General features: G+C 42.8%; 1 protein-coding gene across 1 annotated transcript; it reads left to right on the top strand.

The window, feature by feature from the left end:
• The first annotated feature begins 8,103 nt into the window (after nucleotides 1–8,103).
• On the top strand, nucleotides 8,104–15,820 carry LOC115114756 (serine/threonine-protein kinase Nek8-like). The gene is made up of 5 exons (XM_029643245.2): nucleotides 8,104–8,151; nucleotides 11,355–11,500; nucleotides 11,671–11,809; nucleotides 12,012–12,119; nucleotides 12,281–15,820. The coding sequence occupies exons 2-5, from the start codon at nucleotides 11,355–11,357 to the stop codon at nucleotides 13,244–13,246; spliced, it is 1,359 nt and encodes a 452-aa protein (XP_029499105.1). The 5' UTR covers nucleotides 8,104–8,151; the 3' UTR covers nucleotides 13,247–15,820.
• Nucleotides 15,821–16,867: the final 1,047 nt, after the last annotated feature.

Below are 16,867 nucleotides of genomic sequence, written 5' to 3'. Positions count from 1 at the left end.
AAAACCCTTGAATGAGTAACTTGTCCAAACTTTTGACTGGTAGTGTAGAAATAAGCAATTGTTTTGTATCAAATTTTTCTTACTCTTAAGAATAAAAGTAATTTTTCATGACTATATGCTGTTATCCTCTTTACAACAACAGTGTACAAAATAACCTTTTGCAAGACTGTCAACCAGAGCTGTGTTCAGCTACAGAAAGGGTATCCCACACAGTTCATCCAGTCAGAAGGAACTTCTCACAGGTGTTTGACTAATCTTTTTGTTTATTAATCATTGTATAAGGCCACTCTGGACTGTGCAGACTTCATTGATAGAGGAGAAATGAAATCAGAAATATCACGTTGTCAGTGAGCTCCCATCTTCTGGCGCCGTCACCCTGGACAGCAGATCCACATCATAATGTAGTGAAAGTCAAGTTATCCATCAACTGAAGCCAAAGAGCACACATACAGACATTATAATACCTTATCATAAACCACGACAGGAAGTGTTAAAAGGTACATATAGCATACGTTTTATGAATCACTACACAAGCATACACTTCAGCATGCTTCTAGAAACTCAAATGTGAATTCCTGTCACAGTGGTCAGTGTGTGGTTTTCTGTACATTCCACTCATCTAATACAGGGTCTGTGTATCATGCATAATCAGGCTTCATATGGAGTAGAAAAGGTCAAGACATAGCCTACATAGTGAAGCAGGTCATCCAAGAGATTCCTAGATCAGATAGTAGTGCGCACACAAAAACACACAAACCTCAGCATTCCTGCAGTCAGTGGAATCCCATCGATTCCCATGTCAGCATGCAACCACCAGCACAGCTATCAGACATCCAATGCCTTCTAAGATAAACGGTCAACCCTGTTACTTTATTTGCTGCTATTTAGGCTTGCCATAACAAAGGGGTTGAATACTTATTGACCCAAGTCAGTTCAGCTTTTCATTTTTAATACATTTGTAAACATTTCGAAAAACATAATTCCACTTGGACATTATTGGGTATTGTGTGTGAAGGCCAGTAACAAACAAAACATCTACATTTAATCGTTTTTAAATTCAGGCTGGAACACAAAATGTGGGGAAAAATCAAGGGGTATGAATACTTTCTGAAGGCACTATGATTGGTGGAACAACCCATATGCTACTGCATTATCAGTGACTGAAAGATGTTTTTCAGTCTATCTCCTAATCTTGCTATCACTAGAAACCGGTTCCATTCATAACTCTTGACCTGAAGTTTTATTAAAAGTAAAGTATGAGTGAAAGGACAAATAGAAAACCCGTTTTGTTCTAAGGCAACATGGTTTTCAGCAGCCACCCTGGTGCTGTACATACAGTATATTTAAGCAATAAGGTCCGAGGGGGTGTGTTAGATGACCAACGACTAAGGGTTGTTCTTCTGGATATAGCCTTAGCCGTGGTATATTGGCCATATACCACAAACCCGAAGTGCCTTATTGCTATTATAAACTGGTTACCAACTTAATTAGAGTAGCAGAAATATATTTTTTGTCACACCTGTCACCATCGTTATGCACACCTGTGTGTCATCAGACTCACCTGTACTCCACCACCTCCCTGATTACCTTCCCTATATATATCACTCCCTTAGGTTCCTTCCCCAGGCGTTATTGTTTCTGTTCCAGTGTTATGTCTGTGTGTTGTTTGTGTTCCTTATTTTTGTGTTTATGTTTATTTATTCAAATCAAAGTTTATTTGTCACATGCGCCGAATACAACAGGTGTAAACCTTACAGTGAAATGCTTACTTACAGGCTCTAACCAATGGTGCGGGAAAAAAGGTGTGTGTAGGTAAGTAAAGAAATAAAACAACAGTAAAAAGACATTTGAAAAAAGAGTAGCAAGGCTATATACAGACACCTGTCAGGCTTATTGAGGGGATAGGTATGCATATGTGTAGGTATCGTTAAAGTGACTATGCATATATGATGAACCGAGTGTAGCAGAAGTGTAAAAAGAGGGGTTGGCGGGTGATGGGACACAATGCAGATAGCCCAGTTAGCCAATGTGCGGGAGCACTGGTTGGTCGGGTCAATTTAGGTAGTATGTACATGAATGTATAGTTACAGTGACTATGCATATAAGATAAACAGAGAGTAGCAGCAGCGTAAAGGGGGGGGGGTACACAATGTAAATAGTTTGGGTAACCATTTGGTTATCTGTTCAGGAGTCGTATGGCTTGGGGGTAAAAACTGTTGAGAAGCATTTTTGTCCTAGACTTGGCACTCCGGTACCGCTTGCCATGCGGTAGCAGAGAGAACAGTCTATGGCTGGGGTCTTTGACAATTTTTAGGGCCTTCCTCTGACACCGCCTGGTGTAGAGGTCCTGGATGGCAGGCAGCTTTGCCCCAGTGATGTACTGGGCCGTACGCACTGCTCTCTGAAGTGCCTTGCGGTCGGAAGCCGAGCAATTGCCATACCAGGCAGTGATGCAACTGGTCAGGATGCTCTCGACGGTGCAGCTGTAGAACCTTTTGAGGATCTGAGGACCCATGCCAAATCTTTTTAGTTTCCTGAGGGCGAATAGGCTTTGTCGTGTTGTTGATGTGGACACCAAGGAATTTGAAGCTCTCAACCTACTCCACTACAGCCCCGTCGATGAGAATGGGGATGTGCTTGGTGCTCCTTTTCCTGTAGTTCACAATCATCTCCTTAGTCTTGGTAACGTTGAGGGATAGGTTGTTATTCTGGCACCACCCAGCCAGGTCTCTGACCTCCTCCCCCCTATAGGCTGTCTCGTCGTTGTCGGTGATCAGGCCTACCACTGTTGTGTCGTCAGGAAACTTAATGATGGTGTTGGAGTCGTGCCTGGCCATGCAGTCGTGGGTGAACAGGGAGTACAGGAAGGGACTGAGCACGCACCCCTGGGGAGCTCCAGTGTTGAGGATCAGCGTGGCAGATGTGTTGCTACCTACCCTCACCACCTGGGGGCTGGTCACTGGTGCTTCCTGCTTTAATTTTTGCTTGTAAGCAGGAATCAGGAGGATAGAGTTGTGGTCGGATTTACCAAATGGAGGGTGAGGGAGAGCTTTGTACGCATCTCTGTGTGTGGAGTACTGGGGATCTACAATTTTTTTTCCCTCTGGTTGCACATTTAACATATAGATAGATAGATAGAGATTTGGTAGAACTGATTTAAGTTTCCCTGCATTAAAGTCTATGGCCACTAGGAGTGCCGCCTCTGGGTGAGTGGTTTCCTGTTTGCTTATTTCCTTATACAGCTGACTGAGTGCGGTCTTAGTGCCAGCATCTGTCTGTGGTGGTAAATAAACAGCCACGAAAAGTATAGCTGAGAACTCTCTAGGCAAGTAGTGTGGCCTGCAGTTTATCACAATATACTCAACTTCAGGCGAGTAAAATCTAGAGACTTCCTTCGATTTCGTGCACCAGCTGTTGTTTACAAATATGCACAGACCCCCCCCCCCCCCTCGTTTTACCAGAGTGTGCTGTTCTACCCTGCCGGTGCAGCGTGTATCCCGCTAGCTGAATATCCAAATAAATCCCTTTTGCGCATGTTCATAACTGTAGATAAATCCGACTGTAGAGTTGAGTGATGACAGTTGGACAGAGAATTTCGAAATCTCTGAGCAAGAAACACTTGGACAAACTTTTAAAAAACGAATGTTAGGCTATATTCTGGCAATTGTGCCATTATTATGTGACGGATGTTACTACAAACCGTTATAAATGGTCCATTTGCAAGATTGACTTGTCATTGCAATAGCCTAACATAGACTACAGACTAAAATCTGTATTTATGATTGTAATTACATTTTGCAATGGTTTGCTTGGATAAATGCAGGTAGCCTTGTCCCTGATAGGCCTACATCTCATTTCAGATATTCTATAGTGGCCTAGACAAGATGTCGGCAAGATGTAAACTGAACGATTTAGCTGCTTGCTTAGTTCAAATGAACAGACTAGTTTATTCAACATTAATAGCGAGGTAAAAAGCGCTTGTTTCCCAATAGCCTGCTGGAATAGGCTACTGAGGATGGGGTCACAATTTCAATCACTGAATTAAATATGAATAATATGTATATGAACCTAATATGCTTGTGAACAACAGCCAGTTGTTTTTAGGCTATAGCCTAATCTATCTACTGTTATCGTCAATCTAATGCAACTATTTTGTTATTTAGATTTATTTGGAGGAATGAAATTATATTCTGAAATCTCAATTCGTGAAAGACTATGGTCATGGAGGTTTACAGGCTACTGATTTTGAGTCGTTAGTGGGTGCTTTTGGAATTAAATGGTTAAAATTATGTCTGTCTAATCCTACCTCTATGTGGTATCATATCGCTAACAGCGACGTGGTGTTCCTCATGAAATTTTGACCCTCTAAAATTCCCTGTGAAATTGTCTAAATATCACCAGCAAATGTTATTTTCTGGACAATTTATATTCGAGCACAATTTCCCCCCCTACAAAACATTGATTTGGAATAATATATTTATTTAAGAAAACATGGCTCCGGGGCTTCTCCAAAATGCCACCCAATCCGCGATCTGATCTATGGACAAAGTATTGCATTTCAGTTTAGCCCGCACTCGGAACGCCGTATAGAAAACTCCCCCAGAGTCACAAAGACCGAATTGGTGCAACGCGCAGCGCCCAAACACATTGAAAACAACTATTTCCCATAGGCGTGTACGATCTATGACAACATCAGCAGTTAGCTGCCAACAGCTGTTAGGCGTGTTTAGATTTGGTTAGTTTTATCCGTGTTATTTAGAGACATTAGCTAACCTGGGAGTAGACACTTGCCCGGTTCACTTCTATGCCAGTGATAATGTTTGTGGTCTGTGCTGGTGCTGCTGGCTGTTTGAGATACTTTAGAAGCCACATTGATGGAAGGGACAGCATCCTCTTTGAGAAGCAACTTCTTGCTGAAGCCCTCCTTCCATTGTTGATAGTTGTGGAAGGTCTCAGGGGTGAAATGTGCCCCGCAGATTGACGAGTAGACGCCCAATTCGTCTGCCTCATTTTCACAAATGTATGCCACTTTTTAGAAGTTTTTCATTCACCGTGTGACGATGACCACATGGCGTTGTGGGATTGTTAGAACTGTTAGAACTGATTTGGAGAAAACCTCAAACACAATTTTTAGAACAGTACTACAATATTAGAATAATTGATTTAAGAGTTTGTCATTTGGGATTTTTTTTGGGGGGGGGGTGCATTATGCGTTTCTGGCATAGAGAAATAGGTGCTATACTGCATTTAAGATTATATTAACTGTATTTGATTACCTTCCCATTTTTAACAAGTATGAAGTTAATCAACATTGATTTAGTAAAAGAGAACAAATTAGATATTTGTGTTTCATCAATGTCCAATTAAATTTTTGTTACGTGGCCTTATTCTAACAGATTTTTTAAAAATCCTCAGCAATCTACACACAATACCCCAGAATGTCAAAGCGAAAACAGGTTTTTAGAAATGATTGCACATTTATTTAAAAAAATCAAAACAGAAATACGTTATTTACATAAGTATACAGATCCTGTGCTGAGACTCGAAATTGAGCTCCGGTGTATCCTGTTTTCATTGATGATCCTTGAGCTGTTTCTACAACTTGATTGCAGTCCACCTGTGATACATTTAAATTGGTAGGACATGATTTGGAAAGGCGCACACATCTGTCTATATAAGGTCCCACAGATGACAATGCATGGCAGAGCAAAAAACAAGCCATGAGGTCAAAGGACTTGTCCATAGAGCTCCGAGACAGGATTGTGTCGGCACAGATCTGGAGAAGGGTACCAAAAAATGTATGCAACATTAAAGGTCCCCAAGAACACAGTGGCCTCCATCATTCTTAAATAGAAGCAGTTTGGAACCACCAAGACTCTTCCTAGAGCTGGCCACCCAGCCAAACTGAGCAATAAGGGGAAAAGGGCCTTGGTTAGGGAGGTGACCCAGAACCCGATGGTCACTGACAGAGCTCTAGAGTTCCTCAGTGGAGATGGGAGAACCTTCCAGAAGGACAACCATCTCTGCAGCACTCCACCAGTTAGGCCTTTATAGTATAGTGTCCAGACAGAAGCCATTCCTCAGTAAAAGGCACACGACAGCCCACTTGTAGTTTGCCAAAAGTCACCTGAAGACTCTCACACCATGACAAACAAGATTCTCTGGTTTGATGAAACCAAGATTGAACTCCTTGTCCTGAATGTCAAGCGTCACGTCTGGAGGAAACCTGGCACCATCCCTACGGTGAAGCATGGTGGTGGCGGCAGCATGCTGTGGGGATGTTTTTCAGTTGCAGAGACTGGGAGACTAGTCAGGATCGAGGTAAAGAGGAACTAGGCAAAGTACAGGGAAATCCACGGAGAACTAGAGCCCACAGTACTTGGGAGCGGGCCACGTCGCTGGCACTGTGTTATCCTCAAAGCGAGAAGCAGGTCTTTTAGCTTGTCCAGGAGCAAGACGTGGCTGGGTTTTGTCATCCGTGATTGTCTGTAGACCCTGCCAAATACATCTTGTGTCTGACCATTGAATTGCGACTCCACTTTGTCTCTGTATTGACGTTTTGCCTGTTTGATTGCCTAATGGAGGGAACAACTACACTATTTGTATTAAACCATATTCCCAGTCACCTTGCCATGGTTAAATGCGGTGGTTCATGCTTTCAGTTTTGCACGAATGCTGCCATCTATCCACGTTTTTTTGATTGGGTAGGTTTTAATACTCAAGGTGGGAACAATATCCCCTATACACTTCCTGATGAACTCAGTTACCGTGTCCGTGTATACGTCAATGGTATTCTCAGAGGCAACCAGAAACATATCCCAATCCCCGTAATCAAAACAATCTTGAAGCATGGATTCCAATTGGTCAGACAAGCGTTTCTGCCTATAGGAAGGGAAGAGCAGGATGGAGTCGTGATCTGATTTGCTGAAGGGAGGGCGGAGGAGGGCCTTGTAGCCGTCCCGGAAGAGGGAGTAACAATGGTAGAGAGTTTTTAATGCGCGAATAGTACACGCAATGTGTTGTTAGAACTTCGGTAGCGTTTTCCTCAAATTTGCTTTGTTAAAGTCCCCAGCTACAATAAATGTGGCCTCAGGATATGTGGTTTCCAGTTTTCACAAAGTCCAATGTAGTTCCTTGAGGGCCGTCGTGGTATCGGCTTGAGGGGGAATATACACGGCTGTGCCTATAACCGAAGAGAATTCTCTTGGGAGGTAATACGGTCTACATTTGATTGTGAGGTGTTCTAGGTCGGGTTAAAAAAAGGACTTGAGTTACTGTACGTTATCACAATCACACCATGAGTAGTTAATTATGAAACATACACCACTGCCTTCTTTCCGGAGAATTCTTTATTCCTGTCTGCGCAATGTACTGAGAACCCAGCTGGCTGTATGGACCGGGACAGTGTATCTGGAGAGAGCTATGATTCCATGAAACAGAGTATGTTACAAGTACTTGATGTCTCTCTGGAAGGAGATCCTCACCCTGAGCTCATATACTTTATTGTCCAGGGACTGAACATTAGCAAATAAAATATTCTGAAGCGATGGATGGTGTCCATGTCTCCTGAGTCTGCCTCGAAGCCCACTCCAAATACCTCTTCTCTTTTTGTGCCTGTGTAGAGTTTGACAACATTTGACTATGCTGACATAAATAGTGTACTGTGCAATCTGGGAATGCTTCAGTTAGAGATGGTTGGTTGGTTTTGAATGGATTAGAATATCAGGCTACATTTTCGACAGAATTTCCAGCTTACCATGTGAGGAACTGTCTGTAGAATTCCTCTGTTCTACAGTTGCAACACTGTTTCCTTTAGTTTGTAGTCAACAGACACACCCTTCTCACCTACTTCATTGTCATATTTTCTTTGGAATTCTCTCTGTCTTTGTGACTTGGAGAGACTTGACTCTGTAGTGTGTACTTACCACTACTTACCCTAACAAATGTTATGCAACAATAGTATGCACATGCGCCTCGCACACTTTCTGTGTATGACAGATCGACCACATTTTCTGTCATATCCAGAGAAAGGGGTGTGACTACTTTAGGGGTGGGACATGCAAAGAGGTAAAAAGACACACAGCTGTGTTATTGTATGTTTACACCTGACACAGCAGTACAGCAGCCATACCTGAAGTAAACTGACAAGAGGTAAGGATCATTTAATAAGATTTGACCTTAATGTCCAGGTAGCAGATAATGGACCTTATCTGACATGTATGTAGTTGGTTCTGTATATTAATGTAACTAATAACAATGGGTTCTAACTCTGACAAAATTCTTTGTTAGTTTACAATTTATGCAACTCGCATATAAAAACCAGTAAGACTGCTGGAATGCCCTGAGCACAAGATTGTCATTTTTATGACTCACATAGTAGAGGAACATATTGCCTGTAGCCTACTTTACATGGTAAGCTGTTGCGCACCAAGTGGCACTTAACTCCACATCACTTCACTTAGTTATGGAAAATGGCTGTGAGGATTTTTGTACACTATTCACAACATATTGAAACAATTACTATCTTCATATCATCAAAATCCTATTTCAGCAATAACATGTGGAAAAACCAGTGGTGGAAAAAATACCCGATTATCGTACCTGTGTAAAAGTAAAGATACCTTAATAGAAAAGGACTCAAGTAAAAGTGAAAGTCACCCAGTGAAATACTACTTGAGTAAAAGTATAAATGTATTTGGTTTTAAATATACTTAAGTATCAAAAGTGAAAGTATACACCTTTTCACATTCCTTACATTAAACAAACCAGACGGCACAGTTTTCTTGTTTTAAAATACAAATGTATTGCACTTTTTATAAGTTTTATTCACCGTGTGACGATGACCACAGGGTGTTGTGGGATTGTTTCCAAAGTTGGAGCTGATTTGGAGAAAACCTCACACACAACTTTTAGAACAGCATTACAATATTAGAACAATTGATTTAAGAGTTTGCAATTTGGGAATGTTGTTTTGGGGGTGCTCTAAATTACTCTTTATATTTGAGTTTCTGGCATTTAGAAATAGGTGCTACACTGCCTTTTAGATTATATTAACTGCATTTGATTAACTTCCCATGCATAACAATCATGAAGTTTGCTTTTGTAAAATAGAACAAATGAGATTTCGTGTGTTATATCAGTATCCAATGAAATCCCAGGAGGTTGGTGGCACCTTAATTGGGGAGGACGGGCTTGTGGTGATGGCTGGAGCGGAATGGGAGAATGGTATCAAGTACATCAAACACATGATTTTGATGCCATTCCAATCACTTTGTTCAAGCCATTATTATGAGCCGTCTTCCCCTCAGTAGCCTCCACTCAATGAAATAGATGTAATGTAAAGAGGATTGCAAAAGTTGATGCTCCATTCTAGAGGTGTCAACTTAATTTGCCAAATGTGGCCATTTCTGTAAAGCCAATGTCAAGAAAGCTGCATATTGATGGGAAGAAATGGCATTTTCATATTGTGCGTACTTACATGCTCAAAGTTGAACAATTCCATCTTTGTTTGAATAGCATACGCTCTGAATATATTACTGTAATGTGTTGTCATTCCCAACATCAAATCTTTTAAAATCATTGTAGTGTTGGAAACAGAAGTAAGGGCCACATTATATATGATGGCAGGCCACAAATGGTCACTGAAAGGTACACAACATGATCAAAAGCATTTCTAAAAACATTTAGTCATTATGGGGTATTGTGTGTAGGCCCTGAAGGGACTGTGTATATATACACTACATGACCAAAAGTATGTGGACACCTGCTTGTCGAACATCTCATTCCAAAATCATGGGCATTATCATGGAGTTGGTCCCCCTTTTGCTGCTGTAACAGCCTCCTCTCTTCTGGAAAGGCTTTCCACTAGATGTTGGAACATTTCTGAGGGGACTTCCATTCAGCCACAAGAGCATTAGTTAGGCCTGGCTCGCAGTCGGTGTTCTAATTCATCCAAAGGTGTTTCATGGGGTTGAGGTCAAGGCTCTGTGCAGGCCAGTTCCCACCCTTCTTGACAAATAATTTATGTATGGACCTCGCTTTATGCGCTTGGGCATTGTCTTGCTGAAACAAGAAAGGGCCTTCCCCCAAACAGTTTAAACAAAGTTGGAAGCACAGAATTGTCTAGAATGTCATTGTATGCGGAAGTGTTAAGATTTCCCTTCACTGGAACTAAGGGGACTAGAACAATGAAAAACAGCCCCAGAGCTTATTATCCAATGGTGGCGAGGCTTCTGTGTGGCTGCTTGGCCCATGGAAACCAATTTCATGAAGCTTCCGACGAACAGTTCTTGTGCTGACGTTGCTTCCGGAGGAAGTTTGGAACTAGGTAGTGAGTGTTGCAACCGAGGACAGACTATTTTTTACGTGCTACCCACTTCAGCACTCGGCGGGCCCGTTCTGTGAGCTTGTGTGGCCTACCACTTTGTGGCTGAGCCATTGTTGCTCCTAGACGTTTCACTTCACAATGTCAGCATTTACAGTTGACCGAGGCAGCTCTAGCAAGTCAGGAAAGAGAGTGCAAAGTTGTCATCAAGGCAATATATTTAGATTTTTTTAAACACTTTTTTTGGTTACTACATGATTCCATATGTGTTATTTCATAGTTTTGAGGTCTTCGCTATTATTCTACAATGTAGAAAATATTAAAAATAAAGAAACCCTTGAATAAGTAGGTGTGTTCAAACTTTTGACTGGTACTGTATATGACAATGTCATAACACAGCATGTGACTTTTATGTTTCTGTGTAGCGTTTGACGACCTGACGACTGTGCTGGCATAAATAGGCTACATTGCTATCAGGGATTTGGGAATTCCTCAGTTAGAGATGGTTGGAATGGATTAGAATACCAGTTTAGATTTTCAACAGAATTTCCGCCTTACTATGTGAGAAACTGTCAGTAGAATTCCTTTGTTCTACAGTTGCAGCACTGTTTTCTTTAGTTTGTAGTCAACAGACACACCCTTCTCACCCACTTCATTATCGTCTTCTGTTTGGAATTCTCTCTTTGTAACTTTGAGAGAAGTAACTGTAGGGTGTACATACTGGTACTTACCGTAACAATAGTACTATAACAAATGTTATGCAGAGGTGAATGCTTTAGTCCACTGGTTCTCTATCCTGGTCCTGGGGACCCAAAGGAGTGCACATTTTAGTTTTTCCCTATCCCTACACAGCTGAATCAAATGATTAACTCATCAAAAGGCTTTCATGATTTGAATCAGGTGTGTAGTGTTAGGGCAAAACCCAAAATGTGCACTCCTTTGGGTCCCCAGGACCAGGATTGAGAACCACTGCTTTAGTCATTTCTATTGGACCTTGACCCCACTGCCCACTCCCAACCAAACCCCCTAGATGGCGTATTCCACCAGCACTCTTGCTGCTGGCTGCTTTGGGAAGATCTACAGGGAGAAGTACAATGACACCTGGGCTGCAATCAAGAAGGTGCCACAACACTTAATCAAGAGGAGAGACCTGGAGAGAGAGTGTCAAGTATACAAGTGAGTGTGACAGACAATGTGCTATCATGGTAGGTTGCTAAATGGTGATGTTATCAGAGATGGTGTTGATGAGGGTGCTGATGATGGTCACTACAGAAGTGCTTAGCTGTGCCCTCATAACCATTTCTCCCCATTGTATTTCACACTCTCTCTGTGACCTGGGACTCCAGTAAGGCAATTCATCCTAACATAGTGAAGCTTCTGGGTAATCCAACACTGAAGGACTCTAAGTGGATCATCCCCATGGAGTTCATCTTTGGAGAAGAACTGGAGACAACCATCTTCAAATCACAACAATCTCAAATCCAGGTAGGCCTATGGATCCCACCGCACCCACCAAACATGCATACGACGGTGTTGATGAAAGTTCACATAGCAAATATCTGAAATATCTGATAAAGAAGTATCTAGGCCTACAGGATTTTCAGGGGGGCCTTCCCAACATTATTAAAACATTTCTATGTGCAAGTTAGCTCATCAGTTGATAATCAAAGCCTTTCTTCCCCCACAGTTGACTCCATCTATAAAGGCCACCATCATCACAGGCATGTGTGAAGGACTACTTTATCTACACAGCAAAGATATTGTCCATCAGGACCTCAAGCCTGACAACATCATGGTGAGAAAGGCAATAAAGTTGTTTTTGTTATTCTGATGTTCTTCATTAATGATGCAAGACTTTAGAAGCAGTTGTTCACCTGTTGTTTATCACTATCACATTAATGAATAGACTATAAATAAAACAATATTTCTCAAACCCTCTCAAATGATCTCATCCAGGTAGAGCATGACACTCACAGAGCTGTGATCATTGATATGGGACTGGCCAAATTCTTCTGCAATGGCCTAAATTCTGCTATGGATATGGGCAACGAGGCCTACTCTCCCCCTGAGGTCCTGCAAAGGCGGGGCCAGCGAGATCAGCGCTCGGACGTGTGGGCTATGGGTAAAATCATTGCCGAACTCTGTGCCAGAGTCAGGCTGCACACCCCCAGCGTCTGTCCAACTAAGATCCAGGAGACCCTCAGTCTCCAAGGCCAGCAGTACTGTAACGCTGTCTGTAGGATGGTGCAGAGAGACCCCACAATGCGAGCCACCATGGCTGGAATCATGCCGGAGATACAAAGGGCAGGGGTAGATGGCGGTGGCGGCAGCACCGGGAGGCAGAAAAGAGGACATCTTCTGACACCCTTTCCTCACACTCAGGTAAAAAATGCATTGCCACGTCCTCAAGCTCCTGTACAGCGTTCACCATCTCCATCGAGATTTGAGCGCAGTGCTTTACCAATGCCTGAGGTCAAGACAGTAGTGCCAGCTCCTGTGCAAGCGCCTTCTCCATCGAGATGGGAGCATGCAGCCTTGCCAAAGACTGAGTTGAAGTTTGAGGTCAAGACAGCACTGAGACCACAACCCGCACAGCAGACACTTTCCCTATCAAGATGGGAGCGGGCAGCCTTGCCAAAGACTGAGGTCAAGAACTCACCATCTCCCCTTTCAAAGGTAGACGAGGGTAATGCTCTGTTTCCATCAGGCATAACTCAACCCAGTCAAGATGTCATGAAACAGCTTCTCTACAAAGAGGCATCGAGGGGTCTCCCATGCCCACTCCCCGCGACGGGAAAGGTGCGAATCCGCCGCTATGAGCAAAGGAATGGGGAAGTGGAGACTTGGGAGCAAAAGGAGGTGGTGACTGAAGGAGGGAGGATAGTCAAGTTTGAGGATGTGATGTTTAACAACAAGACGTAAGAAGGTTATTGAGAGGTTGTGAAATAGTTGGGAGTTAATTTGACTGTGCTTCTCCAGAGCGTGGGCCACTCCCCTTCTGTCCTTCAATGTAAAAGTCTGACATGTTTCTGAAAAAGGTGAAAGACTGTATTTGGGACAGGGGATAAACTAATGGAATAATTCTAATGTCCAGTGAAACTACACTATGTAACCATACATTTACGCATTTTCTTACTACGGTAGACTAAATGTATATACTGTATGAATATATATATATCTCAACAACAATGAAAGTTGTATTGCTAAGAAGGAAACCTAAGGTTGAGTAAGGATTCATGAATGATGTTTGAAGGACCATATCACTTTACAGTATTGCTACAATAACTATCTGTGAACGTTTTTGAAATCTCATCCCTCTTGCAAATCAGTTGTATCTTTAGCTTGATATACATTTGACTGTGAACATAATAAAAAAATATATTTGTTTTGTATCATCTAAGACAAGAAGATCTTACATTTAGCTTACACTTAGGACTTCTTCTTCATTTTTCACAAATAGATGCTGTGTTATATCCTCTTTACAACAACAAAATGGCCTCTCTTCAAGACTTTGTCAACCAGAGCTGTGTTCAGCTACAGACAGGGTATCCAACTCACAGTTCATCCACTTCATCCCATCAGAAGGAACTTCAACACAGGTGTTTGAGTAATCCTTTTTTTTGTATTAATCACCTTATTAAGGCCAATCTGGACTGTGCAGACTTCATTGAGAGAGGAGAAACTAAATCAGAAATCCAGTTTTACATTGTCCTTGACCTTGTTACATTTTCAGTGCACTGCGGGGAGCTCTATCTTCTGGAGCAGTCGACGAAGTGAAAGTCTAGTTACACATCAACTGAAGCAAACTAAAGAGCACACATACAGACATGATAATACAGTATCATGATTTGATAAGCCGCTGCATGAACTTTTAAAAGGTACATAGTGCATATCAGTGGCGGTCGTGCCGTTTTAGATCAGGGAAGACATTTTTATTTCTATTACAGCATATTGAATGACTGTCATTCATATTCCATTCACCGAGCTCAATGTAACATCGATAGGTTTAGGCTACTACATGATACTGGAAAATTCCCTATAGCCATCATGAGGTTGCTACAACCTAGCCTACGAAAAAAGTTTACAAAGTAGGTGTAAGGGTTATCGTCCTCCTCTTCTGAGGAGGAGTAGCGAGAAGGATCGGAGGACCAATGCGCAGCGTGGTAAGTGTCCATATTGTTTATTTGAAAGACAAACTGAACACTAAAATACAAAAACAATAAACGTGAACAAAACTGAAACAGTACCGTGTAGCTATAATGAGAACTGTGCTGACACCAGCAACTAACATAGACACTGAAACAATCACCCACAAAACCCAACACAAAACAGGCTACGTAAATATGGTTCCCAATCAGAGACAATGACTAACACCTGCCTCTGATTGAGAACCATATCAGCCCAAACATAGAAATAGACAAACTAGACATACAACATAGAATGCCCACTCAGATCACGTTCTGACCAACCCCTTGACTAAACAAACTCCTCCGGACTGAGGGGCAGCTCAGGACCGAGGGGCAGCTCAGGACCGAGGGGCAGCTCAGGACCGAGGGGTAGCTCAGGACCGAGGGGTAGCTCAGGACCGAGGGGTAGCTCAGGACCGAGGGGTAACTCAGGACCGAGGGGTAGCTCAGGACCGAGGGGTAGCTCCAGGGCTAGACCTTGGTCTCTACACAATGAGATACTGTCTGCTGTGAATTATAAGTATCTTTCATACAAAATGTTACCTTGTGACCCATTCCATACATCTGTTGTTTGTCATGAACATCCAGGAGGACGGACTTTGCTATAAAATGCTGTGGCTCAAATCCACTTGTTTAGTTCTCAGTGATCACCTCCAGGGGTGATTACCGACCAGCTCCATTACTGCAGTAATTAAATAATAAAGTTAGATTGTTTTGAAGAAACTGCCCTGACCAAGGCCCTTCTCCCCCGATTTCTCAGTTTGGCTGGGCGGCCAGCTCTAGGAAGAGTCTTTCTTGGTGGGTCCAAACTTCTTCCATTTAAGAATGATGGATGCCACTGTGTTCTTGGGGACCATCAATGCTGCAGACGTTTTTTGGTACGCTTCCCCAGATCTGTGCCTCGACACAATCCTGTCTCTGAGCTCTATGGACAAATTCTTCAACCTCATGACTTGTTTTTTGCTCTGACATGCACTGTCAACTGTGGGACCTTACATAGACAGGCGAGTGCCTTTCCAAATCATGTCCAATCAATTTAATTTACCACATGTGGACTCCAATCAAGTTGTGGAAACATCTCAAGGATGATCACTGGAAATAGGATGCACCTGAGCTCAATATCGAGTCGCATAGCAAAGGGTCTGAATTATTCCGTAAATAATGTCTGTTTTAATATTTAATGCCTTTGTAAAAATGTCAAAAAAATGTTTTTGCTTTTTCATTATGGGGTATTGTGTGTACATTGCTGAGGGAGAATTTAAAAAAAAATTTTAGAATAAGGCTGTGACGTAACAAAATGTGGAAAAAGTCAAGGCAATAAACTCAGCGAAAAAAGAAAAGTCCTCTGTGTCAACTGCGTTTATTTTCAGCAAACTTAACATGTGTAAATAAGAACATAAGATTCAACAACTGAGACATAAACTGAACAAGTTCCACAGACATGTGACTAACAGAAATGGAATAAGGTGTCCCTGAACAAAGGGGGGGTCAAAATCAAAAGTTAGTCAGTACCTGGTGTGGCCACCAGCTGCATTAAGTACTGAAGTGCATCTCCTCCTCATGGACTTCACCAGATTTGCCAGTTCTTGCTGTGAGATGATACCCCACTCCTCCACCAAGGCACCTGCAAGGTCCCGGACATTTCTGGTGGGAATGGCCCTAGACCTCACCCTCCGATCCAACAGGTCCCAGAAGTGCTCAATGGGATTGAGATCCGGGCTCTTCGCTGGCCATGGCAGAACACTGACATTCCTGTCTTGCAAGAAATCACGCACAGAACGAGCAGTATGGCTGGTGGCATTGTCATGCATTGTCATGCTGGAGGGTCAGGATGAGCCTGCAGGAAGGGTACCACATGAGGGAGGAGGATGTCTTCCCTGTAATGCACAGCGTTGAGATTGCCTGCAATGACAACAAGCTCAGTCCGATGATGCTGTGACACACCGCCCCAGACCATGACAGACCCTCCACCTCCAAATTGATCCCGCTCCAGAGTACAGGCTTCGGTGTAACGCTCATTCCTTCAATGATAAACGCGAATCCGACCATCACCCCTTGTGAGACAAAACCGTGACTCGTCAGTGAGAGCACTTTTTGCCATTCCTGTCTGATCCAGCGACGGTAGGTTTGTGCCCATAAGCGACGTTGTTGCCAGTGATGTCTGGAGAGGATCTGCCTTACAACAGGCCTACAAGCCCTCAGTCCAGCCTCTCTCAGCCTATTGCGGACAGTCTGAGCACTGATGGAGGGATTGTGCGTTCCTGGTGTAACTCGGGCAGTTGTTGTTGCCAACCTGTACCTGTCCCGCAGGTGTTATGTTCGGATGTGCAGGTGTTGTTACACGTGGTCTGCCACT

The sequence above is a fragment of the Oncorhynchus nerka genome, linkage group LG3, assembly GCF_034236695.1.
Source record: "Oncorhynchus nerka isolate Pitt River linkage group LG3, Oner_Uvic_2.0, whole genome shotgun sequence".
Taxonomy (NCBI): Eukaryota; Metazoa; Chordata; class Actinopteri; order Salmoniformes; family Salmonidae; genus Oncorhynchus; species Oncorhynchus nerka.
The sequence above is the reverse complement of the archived record's forward strand: the minus strand, read 5'-3'. Positions and strand labels throughout refer to the sequence as shown.

Excerpts from the sequence above, each read along its gene's own strand:
- LOC115114756 (XM_029643245.2), top strand. The coding sequence starts at position 11,355 with ATGGCGTATTCCACCAGCACTCTTGCTGCTGGCTGCTTTGGGAAGATC. Across the intron at positions 11,810-12,011 it reads CACAACAATCTCAAATCCAG|TTGACTCCATCTATAAAGGC; the intron begins GTAGGCCTATGG and ends CTTCCCCCACAG. Across the intron at positions 12,120-12,280 it reads TCAAGCCTGACAACATCATG|GTAGAGCATGACACTCACAG; the intron begins GTGAGAAAGGCA and ends GATCTCATCCAG.